General features: G+C 36.3%; 1 protein-coding gene across 9 annotated transcripts in view; it reads left to right on the top strand.

The window, feature by feature from the left end:
* The window catches only part of PHIP (PHIP subunit of CUL4-Ring ligase complex), a 120,332-nt gene extending 104,801 nt beyond the window's left edge, over positions 1–15,531 (top strand). For 7 of the 9 annotated variants that reach the window (XM_075145355.1, XM_075145352.1, XM_075145356.1 and 4 more), the window contains 8 exons: positions 1,031–1,103; positions 1,508–1,558; positions 1,860–2,009; positions 3,644–3,796; positions 5,958–6,121; positions 6,596–6,876; positions 7,194–7,355; positions 9,204–15,531. In XM_075145355.1, the coding sequence (XP_075001456.1) occupies positions 1,031–1,103; positions 1,508–1,558; positions 1,860–2,009; positions 3,644–3,796; positions 5,958–6,121; positions 6,596–6,876; positions 7,194–7,355; positions 9,204–9,847 (1,678 nt within the window). In that variant the 3' untranslated portion in view covers positions 9,848–15,531. The remainder of the gene's footprint in view (positions 1–1,030; positions 1,104–1,507; positions 1,559–1,859; positions 2,010–3,643; positions 3,797–5,957; positions 6,122–6,595; positions 6,877–7,193; positions 7,356–9,203) is intronic. The other 2 variants (XM_075145353.1, XM_075145351.1) reach the window with 1 other exon arrangement.
* Positions 15,532–19,813: the final 4,282 nt, after the last annotated feature.

Below are 19,813 nucleotides of genomic sequence, written 5' to 3'. Positions count from 1 at the left end.
CTATGTGTTTTTTCTGATTAATTAAGCAACTCAAGGTTTTTCAAAGTGTGTGTTTTTAATTGGCTTACCTAAATTAGTGCAACACGTATTGCACTATTCTTATTTAATAATGGCCTGTAGCTTGTGTCTATTAATAAACTCATTTAAGTGAACTAGCAATGCATATAAAGCCCAGACTTTTTTTTTTAGGGTTCTAACTGTAGGGTAGAAGGCCTAGGCCATGGAAGGCAAACCCCGTGGTTCTACGAGAGTGAAACGTCTAGATGCCTCTAAAAATCTTAAGGCTTAGTCTCTAAGTTACCTAAGTCTTTTAAAAAGCAGAGGATGGCTGGGGGAGGGGGTGTTGTTTGATTTCTGTTTGGTTTGTTGGTTTTTTCCCCTTTCACCTTTTCCTCCGACTGTTTTAGTGATGAATGCAGCAGCCTGTATAAGGGATTACGATTCCAGCGTAGAGTTGCTGAGTGTTTACTCCTTTTTTTCTGCTACATAGTAGAACACCTTTGGGCTTTCTTTTGTGCAGGAGTTTGCTATGTTATACAAGAATTGAAAATTGATGTTTGTTTTGCTGATTTAATTATGCAGGTTTTTACAATAACAATGTTAGTCCTTACACAAATAAACATTACGTTTCCAATGTCTTACATTGTGGATGCTAATGTATTAAATTGCACTTTTGTATGCTAAATCCACTGTAGTGTTTCTTACAAAGCTAGATGGACCCCAAAGCCCTTTATGTGCTACAGTATTAGATTTTTTTCTAATGCTAATAAATTCATGGTAAAGGATTACAATTTTTAATTTTAAAACATTGACACTGTTAAGTGGTCTATATTTTACAGACTGCAGATATTTTACAGCTTTTTGAGCAGAAGCTTAGCTTTTCTTATTACTGCAGTCCTCTTAGCATTCATATAGCACTAAACACTTTATCCTTTTATTTGGGAATGGCTTCCTTATCCTAGGCAACATACAGTTGATTCCATAGGTGAAGATGGAAAATAAATGTTAGTGTGTATTTCTTTTTACACAGAGACCAGACTTGCTATGACATAATTCCATTATACAATGCAATGAAGAAGAAAGTGTTGTCTGACTCTGATGAGGTAAGTGGTTATGTCTTAGATGTTGGCATTGTTAGGCTGGAGAAATGGGATCACTATCTCTGTCCTACTGGACATGAAGGTACTGGTTTCAGTTGCTGTAAGGGAGTGGGGTGTACTTTTCTGTCAATTAAATGTTTCTTTTTGTCAGCTGGGAAACTGGGTAAAAATCCAGCCTCCTCTCCTCCTTTAGTGCAGAGAGAGCTTTAGCAGTTTACTGGAGAATTTAGATGCTTCTTAGACTTCTGAGAGGTTCTCAAAACTGATGGTCACATGAAATGCTTCCTAGAGGGACAGGGATAGAACTGTAAAAACTCAAATTACAAGTGAAGTATAAAAGAACTCACCTACTCATATGTGCTTATATTTTTTTAACCTTTTTATGTGACTCATTATCTTGCTCAAAGGAAGAAGAGAAAGATACAAATGTGCCAGGAACTTCCACTAGAAAAAGAAAGGTAATTTTTTTTTTTTTAAATGATTTATAGTGCTATAAATAATTCGAAATGCATTTGTAAACAAAGGAATGTAAAACTGAAAATGTTTTTATTATCGTGTAATATCAGCTTTCGGAAAGTCTTGAACTTAAAGTGATGTGTTGGTCTACTGAGCTGTTCAATGTAAAAGCATTTCTGTCTGTGCTGCTGCGTGTTATGAATTCATTAATTAGAATGTATATCCTGCAGGGTACCTTTTCCACTAGATTTTGTAAAAACAGCTAGTTTATTTAATATATACCAGACAATATTGTCATTTCAGGATCATCAGCCAAAGCGGCGGCTACGTAATAGAGCTCAGTCATATGACATTCAATCATGGAAGAAGCAATGCCAGGAGCTGCTGAATCTCATTTTTCAGTGCGAAGACTCTGAACCGTTTCGACAACCAGTGGATCTTCTTGAATATCCAGTGAGTATTTTAGAGCAGGAAGGCTTGTTATAATCCAGTTGTTAGGTGGTGATTTTTTTCTCCAGCTGTGACCGTTTTTCCAACTCTTTTAATTGAAACTTCAGGCAGCTCTCTTGACAGAATTTTTTTCAGTGCTTGGTTGTCACCTGATAATAACGTTTATTGTCTTTTTAAACTAATATCAAAAGAAATTGTACTTCTCTGCTCTCTCAAATACTTCAGTTGCAAAATGTTTTATATTCAGGGATGCCTATGTTAAGTAAATTACAGCTTTTGCAATTAAGATGCATCTTTCCTTTTCTGAGTGAAAAATGGTCATATATGAAGGTGCATGTGTTTGGTGGTTGCATGTGACAAATGTCATGGATCATTTTTTGTTTTCATTTCAGAAGTATAAAAGCTAAAAGTAATTTTCATATCACAGTCAGCTGGGCCTGATGCAGAAAAAGTACCCACTGAAGAACTGTAGTGAACCATTAACTGTAGTAACAATGACTTTCCCAAATTTCGCTTTCTGCCTGGGTGATTACACTGGAGTTCAGATAGCCATGAGCAGCCATTTGTAACTACAGAATATTTTATCACAAAATTCTTGTTGCCTTGGATCTCTTTTAGCCTTTTAGGCTAGTTTTACTTTTAAGTAACAAAGCAAAGGGTTTGCATGCTTTCCGTCTAGCATCTTAAGTTTTTCTTAAAACTATCACTCTAAGGTGATTAACTTGAGGGAAATTAATCGTCCCAATTAGAGAAGAGAAATGCTTCTCTTTTGCAAGTCACTAGTAGGTGACTTTTGAAGTAACTTAAACTTTATGCTGTGGCCAACTACAAGTAGCCCTTTGTGTTTGAGATCCTCAAATGAGCTGATACAGAGCCCCTTACTAGGCTTGGGCATGAAACACTCTGCCCCCTGGTGTCACAAACGTGTTTAATGTTCAGAGGCACTCACACAGGTTCTATTTGCTCTGATGGATTAAGTTAACTTTTTGGTTAATTTTGGTATTTAAGCTTTTTGTATGGGTATTCCTCTGTTTCTTCCATAGCATAGGAAAAAAGCTCTGTCGTTGGCTTGAACAGGGTCCTGTTTAAGCCTGTGGAGTTTTCATTATTTTAATAGTATTTTTCGAAATTGTCAGGTCTCCATTTGGGAAACTGCTCAGGTTTCAGCAGGGGTGTGCTAAGCCTCTGATCAGGTTCAAGTATTCAAACTTCATATTTTAAAGCTAGTATGTAAAAACAGTATTAAGCTTAGTACCAAGTTTGAGCTGTTGAGCCACCCAGAAAGCTTGCAGTCACAGTTTCATATCATGGTTATCTTCATGACAGTATGTCAGTAATATAACCCTTAGGACACAAAATCTTGAGCTCTGTATTTCAGTAAATCTGTTTACAAAATGAATTAGATCTTGTATCAGTTAACTTCTAACTTTGTTCCTGTCAAGTATGTCTGTGAGGAGTTACGTTGCATATGAGTAGAAAGGAGGAAAATGTCTTTAGCAGTCTTCCATACCTATTTAAAGAGGACATTTGGTTTAAACAGGTTTAAACAGGTTTATCAAATGCATCCTAATGAAAATGATACATTAAGACTTGGGGAAAAAAAATCTGTAATACATTGCTGTGCTATTTCTTAACAGGATTATAGAGATATTATTGACACTCCTATGGATTTTGCTACTGTTAGAGAAACACTGGAAGCTGGCAACTATGAGTCACCGATGGAGTTATGTAAAGATGTGAGACTTATTTTCAGCAATTCCAAGGCCTATACACCAAGTAAAAGATCAAGGGTAAGACTTTATTTTCTTTTTTGTTGTTGTTTGAAAGAATACTTACATCTGAAAAATACAAGACAGAAAAACAGAGAGTGTAATTGATTACTTTAAAAACAAGTTTAATTATTTCTGATCGCCAGACATGAATTTCTGGGAAACTAGCATAGCTTTGTATTTTAAAGAAAAGGAATGTATACTGTTTAAATGCTTAAAAGTTCTGATGTTCTGCAAGTGTGTTTCAAAAGTAAGTATTTGCAAGTGGATCTAAAGGGAGAGCCACATTGAAGGAAAGCTCTGTAGAAATGTGATTGTGGGTGCAATAGTGGAACTTAACTGATATTTTGGGGAAGAAGCTAGATTTTCAAAACACACACACACACGAGCCCCAAACTCCCCCACTTTGGAGGTTGCCCAAACTGAAATATCCAGGTATAGAGAGTAGAACATAATGAAATTCTATGCAGTTCCCCAGTATGCACTGAGATTAGTAATGTATCAGTAATGAAGCACTTAAGATTTCTGAGAAACAGAACTGTTTACATAAAGCATGAGTCTACAAAGCCATTCTTACTGAGCTGATACTGAAATGCCCTGCCAATGGTAGAGTTAATAATATTTTCTCTCAAATTGACTTGTAGGTGCAGTATCTGTTAGCAGTGAAAGTTATAAATATATACTTACGCATGTTCAAGGCTTCTGTGTAGCTTTTCTTCTGCTAATAACGCATTAGGTGTCAGACTAGAATTATTAATAGCTTTTACGTTTGGCTGTTGTAAATAGCAAATTAATCATCAGGACTTTATTGTCTTTAAACGCAGAGACAAATTCCTTAGTAGGAGACTAGCAAGAAGGACTTATCAGTGACTGATCTCTCTTCAGTCAGTAATAGACAATCCCACTCACTGTTTGGGCTGCCTAAGAATCAGTCTGTTGCCTTTCGGTTGCATCAAAGGGCAGGGCTTTTTGGGCAGGTCTGGATTCTTTTGTGGTTTTTCTTTCTCTTCTTGATCTCCTCAAACCAAAATAGGAGGATGCTTGACATTGTCTTAGCTCTGTGTTGTTTCACGGATTCTTCTGACATTTTTGTATTTTTTCATTTTTCTTCTAAACAGAGTGATATAGTAGTAAACTTGTAGCTCTTATTTATTTTACTTAGAAGTAGAAGTGGAAGGTCTGATGTCAAGAATTTTGACAGAACCTATGTACTTTCAGTGCATGTAATGCATAGTTGTTGAATGGTGATGTTTTTACTCTGACTTGTCATTTAGTGATATTTTTAGCATCTTACTTTACATCACTGATGCTTACTTGAAGAGTAAACATAAACCTGTCAGCTTTTTTTTTCCTTGGCACATTAGATATACATTTTAATATAGTTTTTTACATATTTTCTTATGAAATTTCTTTGGATGTGCATGCAGATGTCACACTTACTGTTTAGTCTGGCACTCAGATAGTTTGTCTGGTGTATCATTAGGTAGGCAACTGTTTAATATTGCCTTTGCGTTTCATATTCTAAGAAGGTGCTGTGTCCCCTTTTAAAGTATCTAGACAGTTCACTTCTGTGTTTTTTGTTTCCAGAATTAATAGCAATTGTGCTCAAATAATTAGTTTTGATCTAAACTGAGTTTGGTTGGGTCTCTCTGTAAATCATCCAAGGCTAGAGGAAAAAAAAAAAAAGAAGAAGAAAATTCTAATACATTTATTGTACCTGTTGCAACCAACTCACTGGTAGTATCAGTTCCTCCATAAGAGGAATAGACTGATGTTCAAATATAGGATATAAGGATGCAACTTAATACAGAAGAAAACTAGGTTTCTTGACCCTAGGTATGATACAGTAAAATTCCGTTAAGGATCTCTTTGTGGTTTCTGCAGAAGCCAGAAAGGGATGCATTCCAGAAAGGCAGTTGAAAAGGGACAGTTGGAAGGGTGGCTTTTCTAATTTTTCCTTTTGTGTGTGATCTTCAGTTGTAATACACTTAAAAACCATGAAAATAGTTAAAGCAAACCTACACATGGATTAGTGTAAATTTGTTGAGACAGATCGTAAATTTCCTTAAAACATTTCCATACTAATCAGTTTCTTTTTCAAGCTATTGTTCAATGATAAATAAGTAAAATGATGCTTTGGAAAAGTATAAAACTTGCTTGTTTACTGGCTTTTCTTTTTTAGATCTACAGCATGAGTTTGCGCCTTTCTGCTTTCTTTGAAGAACACATAAGTTCTATTTTATCGGATTATAAATCTGCCCTACGGTTTCATAAAAGAAATACAATAAAGAAACGAAGGAAAAAAAGAAGTAGAAGCAGCTCAGTTTCCAGTAGTGTTGCATCCAGGTACATTAATTCCTTCACAGTATTCATGAAAGGCTGCGCATGTTTGACATACCTAAACAGCAGAACTTAGCATGGTTTTTTTCCTTAATACTTCCTTTACTATTCCCTATATTGCAGAATGATAGCTTTGACATGCAAGTCCCTATGATGTGGAAGAGTTTTAAACTTTACTTAGAGCTATCCTAGTGTAAGTGCTTAAAATTCAAATAACTGCTAAACATGTACAGTAAAACAGCATCGTTAGAATAGTGATGGCATTATGCTTTGTCATGTAATTATAGCATTTTTTGTAAAGATTCACTTTTCAGAGGCTCACAACTACATGAATTTCCACAGTAAATACCATATTTTTAACATACTTCATAGAGATGATTGTTTTACTCCCACGATCTCAGACACTAGCATTTAATTTTATTTATTCCTGTAAAATAAAAAAGTGGTCATTCAGGATACAAATTGTTACTCTTTTTGCAGTCCTGAAAGGAAGAGGAGATTAATAAAGCCTCAGCTGAAGGCAGAAACTTCTGCCATCTCTTCATCTTCTGCACCTGCACGGTCAACAGCACTGAGACATGCTCCACCTCAGATGAATGGAAAAGCGGCTGAAACATCTTCCCTTGTGCGGACTAGAAGCAATAGGGGAATAACAGATGTGGCTGTTACAGAGCAACCATCTACTTCTTCAGGAGCAAAGCCTTTAACAATAAAGCCTTTAATTACAAAGCCTAATACTACTGCAGGGTCAGGAAAGTCAGGCAAGTTGTTTTTTTGATTGTTTTTCTTAAGCTGTGAATGTTTTTAAACATAAAACTTACTTTTTGGATATCTAATGTGTGTGTCTCAGTTAAGACTGGTTCTGTTTTCAAGCTGCTGGGCCTTTGTGGTTCTTCAGAGGAAAACTGAATAAGGCTATGTTGTTTTATCCAGGAAGCTTTCTCACTTCTAGATTAGTGATTCAAATTGTTTGTGACTTGTGACATGTGAACATGACTTCCTTTTTAGCCAGGTAAGATTGAATGTGGTATAAACTACTTAATTTGAATAATTTTTTTTTTTCTTGTTGTCCTTCTAGTACTGGAGAATTCAACCAAACATTCCAAGAACCAGAATATTTTATCAATCCCTAGTCAATCTGATTACAGTCATAACACTAGGAATAACTCCACAAGAGAAAATCCCGAGAAAGAGAAGCAAATCAAGCGCAAAGTAAAATCTTCTACCATTAATCAACAAGGTATGGAGTTTCTTTGGAACTTCTCCCCGTCCCCAGTTATTGATGTGGTGGCTGTAGTGTTGTACTTCAGTTGTGATAATTTGGGGATGGGGAAATCAGTATGCATTATGATTTAGCAGAATAGGGAAGTCTAATGGAACAACTTAGTCACAGTTAGTTTCCTTCTTCATAAATTAGCGTGGTTTTGACTACTCTTAACACCATTTCCATGGTGTGATAACTGTGTTGTCTAGCCGATTTTGATATGTTAACATATCTGTACCTTCATTTAAATTATTACAAGGGTCATGCTATGAGTTCTCAGATTCCGAAGCGGACTTTTGCAGGGTCACATTTTAAACTCTGTGGGTTTTACCTAATAAAACTTATGTGGGTTACATTTGGGTCAGTAACACTGAGTGTGATGACACTCTCCACAACCATAAGCATAAAGATCGGAGCATCCCAGCTGCAACTTTCTTCTTTGATTTTTTTGCCACAGCAAAATAGAACTATGCAGTGTTTACTGCATCTGTTTAGTATATTTGTATGGATTGATCGGACCTAGTTTCATGTAATCTTCTGACTGAACTTGCTTGGTCTTTTGATGTCTGGATACCTTAAAACTCAAAGCTTCTGTGGAGACTGAAATAAGACCTCCTAGTCATAAAAGCTTTCTTGTTTATGAAGGAGCTTTGGACTGTTAGGAAGCTGCTGTGAAGCAGCTAGATCCATTAAGCATCTTTTCTCTGAAGATGGAGAAGCAGGAGTCTGCAAATTGGGCCCCACCAAATTAATCTAGTTAGTCCTTGTAGTCCTCCTCTCCCTGAGGATTATCTGTTCGTTCTTACTCTTCCATACTTCTGAAAAAGCAGCTTGTGGTCTGATAAGTTAAATCATCTGTCCATTCCTTGCAAGCTTTCTCATAAAGGCCTCAGCTGTTACCACATTGCATGGCTAAATATGCACCCATTATATGACTGGATGTCATGTCAGAGGCGTCTGAATGTTGTTGACGTGATCCTTTCTCTCCTGCGTATCCACTCATGTGACAGTGGAGGCCTGTGCTTCTACTGCATGATGGGCCTCATTTGAACACAGCAGGAGCTGTGCATGGATGCTCCATCAAAGGACTGGATGAACGATCATGCTGGCTATGAGTCTGTTCCTGGTCGTGTTTTAGGCAGGGGCTGTGGTATCAGAACATCTCTGTAAGAGGTTCTGTGACGTGCCCCACTGAGGAAGTTGAATACTACTCACCTAAGAAAAACTAATAGCCCATAAAAGTCTCCAAGCAAATACCTTCTGCCCGTGTGTCTCTTAATGTGAGAAATCTGTGCAAATTGTGTACTCCTTTTTTTTGTTAGTCTCCCACGTTTCTACCCTTTTCCTTGCTTATTGTTGAAATAACCCTGGTCTAATGAACTGGCTTTAAAGCTTGCTACCTCAGGCTGAAGGGAACTTTTTCATTTCTTCAGAGATGGCCTGCTGTGAAGCATTCCCGATCCTTGCAGCAATGCTTCTTGAGCAACTTTTTGTTGTGGCAGATACCAAACAGGAGTTCTTGTCCACTGGTGTTGTATCAGCCAAGAAAAACACTTGAGCTGTTCCCTTTTTTCTTTTTTTTCTGTTTTTTTTTTTTTCTTTTTTTTTCTTCAAGCTATCTTGAGCTAAATCCAACTAGAAGTTAGTCCTCATTGTATACTGGCATGAAGCCCTTTGAGCTCTACTTCAGGTTTTTTAGATTTTGACAGATTGGCAATCACTGTGAATCCATTCAGATATTTTAGTAAGAGTTTTATTAAGGCAGTGTGAAAATGAATGTAAATGCAAATCTGTTACGTGATAAGTACTCTCATTTCTTTACAGCAGATTGCAAGAATAATGCTTTGGCATCAGGAAGCATTCAGGTAAATGGACATGGAGGACAGCCATCAAAACCTCCAGTTAAAAGAGGTCCCGGACGGAAACCGAAGGTGGAGACTAATAACAGTAGCTGTGAAGTGGTGCACAAGAAAAGAGGCAGAAAACCAAAAAAGCTACAACTTGTTGAACAGCAAAAGGTTGCAGAGCAGAATACAATCCAGACCGCAAGGGATACACCAGAAGAAGCCTCTGCTTCTACTGCATGCAATTCTCTTTCTGAAAATAATATGAAGGAAGACTTGTTACAAAAAAAAGGCCGTGGGGGTAGAAAGCCAAAAAGGAAGATAAAGACCCATCAGCCAGGCTCGGACCTCTTAGTTCCTGTGAATGTTAAAATGCAAACAAGAAGCAGGAGGAAAAAGATAGATGAGCCTATGGAGGAGGGGTCTGAAGAGCTTAAAGATTCTGAACCTCACATGAGAACTAGAAACCAGGGTAGGAGGACAGCCTTTTACAATGAAGATGACTCTGAGGAAGAGCAAAGGCAGCTATTGTTTGAAGACACCTCCTTAACTTTTGGAACATCTAGCAGAGGCAGAGTCCGAAAGTTGACTGAAAAAGCAAAAGCTAATTTAATCGGTTGGTAATTTTTACCAAGGGTTTTACTTCAGAATGCTATGAAGCAGGTACAGTTAAGGAACAGCAGAACAGACTTCTGCTTCCCTGCTGCTATTATGGGTTAGAAGAATATGTTCTGATTTGGGGAGAAAAATTTAGCAAAAAATAAACTGAAAAGAACATTCTTTGAAAGAAATATATATTTTAAACTTTTGCTATTTATTGCCCTCCAAATAGGTTATGCATTTCAACAGTCATTTTGTTCACAGTTGAGAATAATTGAAGCAATTTCTGACTGATGTACAGAGAACTACTCTGCTCGAGTAGTACGTAGTATCTCTACACAATTAAAAAAAGGTGATAGAACTTTTAATGCCACAAACTGAAAACACAAGTCTATTTTTGACCAAGCAAGGTACACTTCGATTGTAAAATCAAGTTGCCTAGGAAGGCAGATTTTGGCAAAAAGTGGCAGTAAATTCACTTACATTTCTATTAAATACAAAAATACCAAACTTTGCTAATGTGAAAATGCTTAATTTCAGTAGTGATGGAACGTTCAACTGCAAAAGAAGCCTAGCACAGGCTGTTGGTTTATCCAAGTTCTGCCAAACATAGCAAAAATGTAATCACAAATATATATATATATCCACATTGGAAAAAGTTTGACTAATGTCTAATTTTTCAGACCTTGATTCTTGTATCAATCACTAAATCTCTGTTTATTGTGCCAAAGACTGAGAATCAGTGCAGTGGAAAGCCTTTTTTTCTTTTTGAGTGTCAGTACAGCATACCATTTGCAGTGATAAAAGCTGTGTATTGTTTTAAATAGTAAGTTGTTAACATTGTTCTGAAATGTATCCTTTTTGGTACTTTTGGTAGAGAATAATGCACTGGTGGGGTCCTTTGACAGAGATGTTTTAGAGAAAATGTATAATTGGTTAAAGGATTCAAGGAAATTACAGGACAGGTATGGAATTACGATGTTTACTTTCTGATCCAGATTGATTGTTGTTTCTACAACTTTAGACATGCTTAAGAGGCTAAAATGACCTACAAAGAAGAGTGTATGTGTATATATTAATATATACATAAACACATACATACAAAATATTACCCAGGTATAAATTTTTTTCAGGATTTTTTAGATAGCACTAGAATTGAAAATAAATTTTAAAATGTCATACTTTATAGTTTAATTTTAAGGGGAAGATTGGTTATTTTCAATTATTAAGGTTAAAAGGCCAAATCACTTTTTATGCAATCATGTTTTATACAGTGGTCTCATTGCACATTGTGTTTTTCTGCACTTTTTATGGTATATCACGCTGACATAAGTCAATATACACCCTAAAGAAAAATTCCATTTAATGATTGTGCCTTGTATTCTATTATTTCTTGCATCCTTAGTAAAATTAAGTTGTCTATTGTAAATGATAACTATATGACTTAGGGGAATGTATTGTTATATGTACTGCTCTGGAAAAGAAAAGCAGTTATTTATTTGTTTATGGTACATTTAGTTATTTTATACCTTTACAAACAAACTTTAATACCATTTTCTATCACTTAAAAAAGAATTGTCCAGTTTTAAGGAAAAAAATACAGAAGTAGTCATATTTTCTGAGATCTGGTATGGTACAAAAATGTAACCAAACTTTTCTGGTTCTACGTTATTTTGGAAGTTTGGGTAGTGTGAAAGATTTTTTTTGTGTGACCCTAACTTAGTTGAAAAAATAAACCTGAAATGAAACCTCAATTCTGTACACCCTTACTTTATAATAATTCTTTTTTTTTTACAAACATCTGCAATATCTGGAAGGGAGGGCATACAGAATTAAGACCTTAAATTTGCACAGATTCTGTATACTTATTTGAGGCCTAATTCTTCACTCTTTATTTTCTGTTACAAAAAAAGCTTAAATGGTTGAACAAGTAACATTGGTATCTGGCACTAAGAGGAATAGAAATATGCTACTGTGGATAGCAAGTTGGTATCCACCATACCTAGTTTTCTGTAGTTCATTATGCATTTTGCTACAAAAAAAAAAGACTAAAATATTTTCCAGATCCTTTTTGAATTGTTATGGATATGAATTTGGGGAGCAGAGATTAGTTTGCATTTCATTTGTTGGTATATTTATTTTTTCTAACAAGTATTTATCATTCAATTAAAATGGAGTCACTAAACATAGTAAAATAACAAGCTATGGTCATACCATTGCAATACAGCTTCACAATTCAAAGCTAATTGATTCTACTTGTTAATTTTGTCAGATCTCACTGATGAAGGCAATCATTTGAAAATGTGTAATTTCCTGATGTTATCTGCATTGTAATATATGAAATAGATTATATCTAAAATTCAACTTCTGTATTTACTCCATTTGTAATAATGTTTTATATGGCATGTTTATGTATATATTTATATATCGAAAATACCTTGTATGTAAGTTTCAGAGACTGAAATAATAGGCGTTCCCTTAACAGTAGGTAGAAAATTGTACATCTTAATTTTACGAGAATAGAAGGCCTTACCTGCAGAACATGGGTATTGCTTCCCACCCAGTAATATCAGTGACTTTAGCCGGTAATTTTTTAATTCATATTAGACACATTAATGTTTTTCCTTTTAAAATAAATTGTGGATAATTTGGGTCAAATTTTTTTATAGAAGCAACACTAAAAAATTTATTAGAAATTAATACCAGATTTATTTTAAAGTTATATTTTTATAATTTAATTTCACTAGGTTGCAAACTTTATTTATGAGACTTTAGTCGCCATTAGATTGTGCATTTTGGTTGGGGAAAAAATGTATTATTTGAGGTTGTTGTGACATACTGTATCAACACAGAAAAAGAGCTTTTGATTACAACGTCTTAAGTTTTTAAATGTGAGCAATAAACTATTGGTCAGTGTTCTGAAATCATTTAAGAACTATAGTTATATGCATGTTTTATAATGCCATCTCAAGTACCTAACAACTGGTTCAGAAAATGGAGTATCAAAATCTCATGTGCTTGTTTCACATTTGCATTGTAAATAACATAGGTTCATAGTCATATACACGCAAACGATCTTGCAGACTTGGCAGCAATTAATGCAGTTTTATTAATTAAATTCATTTATATTTGACATGGATATGAGGATACTGTTCTGGTATTTCTGCTCTATGCTGGGAAACGTAAAAATTGGTATTTAATATTGAGTGGTATCTTAATAACAGCGTGTTCTCTAACTACCGATGAGGAAATAACTTCTGTTTCTGTGATACCAGTGTGCTCTAAATGTTTAACAGAAATCATTGTACCTGTGCCTACATACTTAACAACTCTTTAGCCATTTTTTTTCTGTTGTTAGTGTGTTCTCTGGGAACTGAACTTAAATTTTATCACTATAATGTTCATTATTGTCAATATTGAACTAGAGCTCTTTGTCACTCGGCAATGACCAGTGATACAACTTTACAGAAAAATGTCTTCCTCCAGTGATTAGACTGCTGTGATATATATTTGCATATGTTTATTTGTACAGTGTCCGGTTTGTACATGTGATCAGTTTGTTGATAGACTTGTAAGATTGAGTTGGTTGAGTTAAATATTACTATGGCTTAATATTTGTAAAACTATTAATTGATGAAGGACCCTGATGCAGCGCGTAGGATATATTAATTAATATCTATAAAAAAAATAAACTGTAGTGTAGAGACAACTTATTGTATTGCTGTACAAATATTTTTCAAGTACCAATTCTGATACTGTGCCAGAGGTTTTTGCCTTACCAAAAAATGACTACATACAACACAAAAAATAGTCTGTCCATTCGGTAACGTCAAGCTTGTTACAATTTTTACACCACATTGTTAAGTCTTTTGCTCACATTTGTTGGATCAAGGACTCCAAGTAAATGCTTTAGAGTGTAATTTGAGTTTAGGCACATGTTAAATGGTTGACTGGTTCTATAAAAGCAATAGGCTTAACTGGATGGGACCCTTTCACCCCATACTTACATAGTAGATTGGAGGTTAGAGGTTTTTAAGCTCATTTTCATCAACATTTGCATTTAATTTGAAGCATACGAATCTTGCTGAGGTAATTTTAACATATTGCTGGTCAATCAAGATACAGCCATACCACAATAATTACATTGTGTCCCGAGTCCTCACCTTACTCTAAAGTAGTGTATTTTGTCTACAGTAGTTTTTCAAAGGTTTTTTCTTTTTGCTTTTTTTTAACACAGTTGAGTGTTTAACAAGAATTTAAACACAACTCTGCAACAGTGCTGTGATACAGAAGGTAGAGGGCTTTAAAACCTCGCCTAGAAACAGCAAAAGCTCATTTTCTGTTTACTACCTAATGAAGACAAATTAACTGTGTAAAATTACTACATAATGTATTTTCTTTTATCCCTGAAATTCTTGTAACAGATTGGTTTCCAAGGGGACCTGGATATTCAACTGATAAAAGGGCTGTTAGTTTTCTGTAAATTATTGTATATACATGCTTGTTCATATGCAGAGGAAAGTGTATTAAATTTCATAAAATTGGCCAAGGCTTGACAATGTTTCCAATAACAAATCTGGTATTGACAGCTTATGTAGTTTCCTACACTTTCTACTATGTCTGGGGGAAGTAACAGGTAGCTTTTAAACTAGAGCTAACCTCTAGGTGCTCTTGCATTTGTGCTAATTTTAATGTGGGAATTTGCCATGTCGTTTTACGGTGTGTTAGAGGAGGAAACACGCCAGGAAAGCTAGATTCAGAGGCATCTCAAATTCCAGAAAAAGGCGATCAGCTTCCCCCGCCCCCCCCTCCCCCCCCAAGGGTATAACAGCCTCAAGGCACTCTAGAGAGAAACCTTATATGCTGCAATAAAGTAAAGGTGAATAAATTCAGCTTTTAGGGGGTAGGTAGTGAGACAAGTAGTCATTTGGATCCTTTTTAATGCAGATAAATACATCAGGAAATTCACTTCAAATAATGCAAACTACATTTTAGGGAGGGAAAGCAGTACTATATTATGAATTTCTACCCTGAAGGAACAAAGAATGAGGTCATACAAATTAGGAGTGGAAAGAAATATAAGTACCTATGATGTACACATGCCTGTATGATGTACGTGTACTACTTTGTGCTTACAACTGCGTGTGTTAGTTTGCTAATACATTGAGACTGTAAAGAAGTTACATTTTTGGACCATACTAAAACTGCAGAAGTGTGGCGGACAACTGGATAATGATCTTGCGTGAATTAAATTCTGTCATAATGTTTAAATATGTGTAGAATGGAGCTCAACTTCGAGGAAATTACCTAGAAAGGTTAATTTTGAAACTGACACATCTTCAGATTAAAAATTACGCTTATTTTGTACAGAATTATGTAAAACACAAATCTGTTGTATGTAACGAGTAACAGTTTTGAAAACTATAATTCTTTAGCTTTATCAAGGTTTTTTTCCTTCCAGAAATCTGGATTATCATGTTAAAACCTGAAGTATCTCACCAGGATAACAGTGCCCTTTCTTTTTGTACATATGGATTGGAAATTTCTTTACTGTTATGTGGACACTTTCTATGTTAGTTTTGATGCATAATACTTTGAATCCTTTTATACAAACTAGAATGTATGTGTAAGAATTACTGTCACTGCAATGTAGTAACTACAAACTTATTTTTAAATAAATAGAAAACATGTTTTTCTAAGCTGTCCAACAGTGTTTCTGTCTAGTGATTTACTGTGTTTGTGACTGTGATAATTGCTTACGTGTTCTTCAAAACAGCCTAAAATCAGCTCATTTTGATTCCTCGTGGAATATGGTATAGCTGTATATGGTAGTATGGTATAGTGTATCGTGGGAACAGACAAAATTACAACCAAAGCACTCTGATAGAGATAAAAATTTGCTATTTTGTAGGGTTTTTCACTAAAAAACGCAGTTTGGGAGGCAATATAAAGGCACTAGCATCTGGCCCTGAAGACGCCATGTTGCCAGTCCTAGCTCGCTTTCACGTGTGCAGCAGGGTACCCCTTCTCCTCCACGAATCTTTCCCTGTTCAGGTGACAGCTGTTTGTACCAGAGCTACGTCCAGTCTAAGTGGAAATCTCTGCTTCCCAACAACTCTAGAAGAAGCTAGAAACAGCTAAGCAGAGAGAAGTCCCCCACCTCCCTGCATGTAGAGTACTGGTCTCCAGTCTAGTTGCCCTGAATGGTGATGCACAGAGGAGTCAATACAGGATGTGTTTTCACAACACTGTGGGTTTGACTTGTTTATCTCTACATGTTTCTGCCCAATAGATGTAAGACAAAAGAAATGTTTGGTACTTCATATAGTGCGCCATGTGGTTTCTGTTTAATTTCACGTGGTTTTTGCTTTATCAGACGATCTTTTCCTCCACGCGTACCTTACCTGAAATCACAAGGAAGTGGTAGAAGAAACCCTGACTCGCCTCACAGATGCAGGTATGTGTGCTGCTGAGCAATGGGATCAGGGAATGGTCAGAGCAGAACAAACTAGTTCCCTGTAGCTTTCCAGACATGTCCACTATGGAGTCTGTGGCAAAAGCAAGACTTATCCTAGCGTATGAGGAAAAACCTCTGGTGTCTGAAGTATCTGTGTGAACTCTAGTAATTGGCGTGTTCTGCTTGGAGAGAAATAGTTGTAGAATACTGAAAATGCAACGCACTTCCTTCCATGTTTGTGTTAAGTACTGGAGGTGGTAGTTCTATTGTATATGCATGTCCAGAATGACAGTATTGTAATAGTAGTGGTGTGCTCTTCTAAAAACAAGCCACCCCATGTCCAGGGCTTTAGTTTTAGGCCTGGTTTTAGTTTTGTTACTGTGAATAGTCTTAAACAGTTCATGATTGATTGATTGTTTCTTCTAAGGGAAATTTTATAAGTCTACAGTCTTTTCTTTTTTAAAAGATCTTTTTCTGTGTAACTTTGTACAGAACCCTTAAAATACAATGATATCCCAGTTCTCTCCTCACTGGTGACAGGTGTCTTTTTGAAACCTACTGTGGTTATTCTACTTTGAGTAGGAATCAAGACTTTGCTTAGGATTAACAGATGTTGGTATCTGACAGCTAGATGCCGACTGTGCCAGTGCTAATGCTTCATTACCTTGTTAATACCATTTACTCCTGTTAGATCATAATGCCCATTAAATGAAGGAAATGATGTATGGTCGTTGAAGCTGACCATTTGGTTTTCAAATTGAAAAGTTCTTGTACCAAAACCTGTGTCCTTTCCTGGTCTGGCAATCAGTGTAACTTCACAAAAGAGTATGTTTGTCATTTTTCCCAAAGACAAATGAGCAAAGTGTAATAGCTTTAAAAATTAATCAATGTTTCTATTTGAAGCACATGTGAAAATAAAGCAAGTGCCAGAAAACTAAAACCAGCAAGCAATGTAGAAGGTGACTGGAATTTAAATAGCATATAATTGAGTTATTGTACACAAAATCAGGATGCAAAATGTAGTTTTTGTGGGTTTTACTAATGTGGAGAGAAAACTCAAAGCGCAAACTGGCAGGTTGTTTTTCTAGCTCAGAGAAATCTTGTGTGTTAGATATCTGCACAACAGGCTTAACTGACTCTTACAAGAGTGTAGTGAGGATTTATGAATCCTCTCTTGTACTCTGAAATCTGTGTGCACTGAAGGAAGACAGGCAGAGAATTCTGGAATGCTGCTTCTAATCTGGTAACAGCCATACAAATTTCCTTCATGCTTCCTTTTCTTGTCTCAGAAATGGGGAGGTTTTACCTAAACTTGGTACTATCTGCCTCTCATTTTACTTTAGCTGGTAGGCACATTAGTGAAAAAAACAAGAGAAAGAAGAAATGAGCAGTGGCAGGTAACCCGATTCATTCAGCATCAAATTTCTGCAGAGGCATATTCCTGAAGATACCAAGTGCAAACTAAATGTTAGTGTTCAGGGGCCAGACAGCCTTATCTGTTAACTTGTGCTTTGTTCAGGTCTCTGAATTTTACTTTGAAAAAGAATATTCAAAATAATAAAGACTGTAACTGAAAATGTAAGCTAGTTACAATATGACTAAAACACTAGAAAGAATTACTTTACTTACATTCTACAGTAGAGGAATCTAGTGGGGTTATTTTTCTCATATTCGAGCACCCTAATTCAAAATTTGAATTCTCTTTACTATTAAGAAGGGTGGTGTAAGCTTCCAGGAACTAAGAAAGGGAATACAGCTGTCAAAACCTTCCCATTCACCAAGGTTTTATGCTGACGACATTTACAGAACAAAATTACTTAAACCAGTCAAACTTTAATTAGTGATCATGCCAGCATCTTTCAATACACTGCATATTTTTACCCAACCAGAATCTCCTCATGAAGAGCTGGGTATATGTGCACTCTGCGTTATCGCTGTCTTTCACTGACATCGGTTAATCCGAAGGCATGAGTACATTGGGAAGGATTAAAAATCTAGCACTCGAAACTTTTATTCTGTTTAATGGTTGTAAAGGGTTTGAGGTTGTAGAATGTCTGTTAATACTAAACTCTTCTGATAGATAAAGTTATAAGGGAAATGAGAAGTTAAATTATTTAGGAAAATGATTAGAAAAATCATATAAGCTTTGTCTTAAGAAAAGTAGATCAACTTGAAATATAAAACTTCTTGTGAGCTTTGGACCTTATTTTTGCACTTGTTTTGGTGCCCTTGACTCCCTGTCAAGCCTCCTCTCTCCTCCTTAGGGGACTGTTAGGTCGGGGAAGACTCATGGCAGAAAATGCAGTTTGCTGAGTAACAGTTCCCTTACCCAGGCTTCACAGACCTGCTGAGAATTCCAGTTTCCCTCTGTGTGTGTGATTTGATTCTACCGGGTTTATGGAGAACTCTGTCTTCACAAAAGAGGCTGTTTTGAATTTTTACAGGACAGAAAACAGTTTTCCTAGTTTTCTACAGCTTGGTAATTGCTGTTGTTCCACAGCTCTGCGAAAATATGCCTGTCTTACCAAGTAAGAGAAATTTGGTTCTTTTGTACATCTGGAAGTTCTTGCTTCTGCATGGAGAAAAAGAATGGTGGAAACCATGAGAATTCTACGCATGTAAGAAAATTTATGCAACTATTTAAGAAATAGTCTCTTAAACTTGGGATCTTCCCCCAACTCAGAGCATCCTAAATGGATGGTAGCTCTTGACATGTGTCATTCTCCCTCCAGCTGTTCGAAACATCAAAAAAAAAAAAAATCTGCTTTCTGAGCGTTTGGTCTGAGGTTCCCTTTACACATCAGGAAAACTTCTCTGACTTTTTTTTTCCTGTGGTATTTTAATAAATCAAAAGGAATTTTACTTCCTTAAAGAGATCACAGTACAGCAGTGTTGCAGCTGGTCCCATCTGAGTTCAGGACTCTGGGAGCCAAAATGTCAGTAGGCGATGGGGCGCAATCATTTTCATAATCATTTCTTACGCCCCTGACACGGCCTGCTTTGGCAGACTGAAGCTGCCCTCACTTTTAGGGCCCTTACAGTCCCGCTTTTGTGGTCTTCTGTGGAAGGCCGAGAGCTCAGTTTGAGTCTGCTAATGCCAGAGGCAGCTCTGACCACTGATGCCTTCCTCTTCTTGCAGGGACTGTGTGTTGTGTGTGCCTCCATTTTGGGGGAAAGAAGAGTCCGTTTAAGTAACTACAGAATGTCTGGTGCTGGTACGTGCTGTCATATGCAAATATATCTGGTTAAACTTGTGTGAAATTCAGCTGCACAGAACTTTAAAGTTCTTCACGGACATAGTGATAGTGAAAACTCTGGGCTTGAAAAACATCCGGCATTTATCTTCGGGAAGATCTAATACAGACTGTACAGCGCAGGCTTCTCCACCTTGAATTTGTAAGAAAGAACATGAGAGACATTGAATATTTAACCACTGCAGCCCTCAGAGGTGTTTGTCTGAGTTACCAGTTAGTGACAGGTAGAGCTGGTTGCTCAAAACTTCCTTTAAGTATTTTGTGTTGGCTTCTCCGGGA

The sequence above is a fragment of the Calonectris borealis genome, chromosome 3 (assembly GCF_964195595.1).
Source record: "Calonectris borealis chromosome 3, bCalBor7.hap1.2, whole genome shotgun sequence".
NCBI lineage: Eukaryota > Metazoa > Chordata > Aves > Procellariiformes > Procellariidae > Calonectris > Calonectris borealis.
This window is presented reverse-complemented; position numbering and strand designations above follow the sequence as displayed.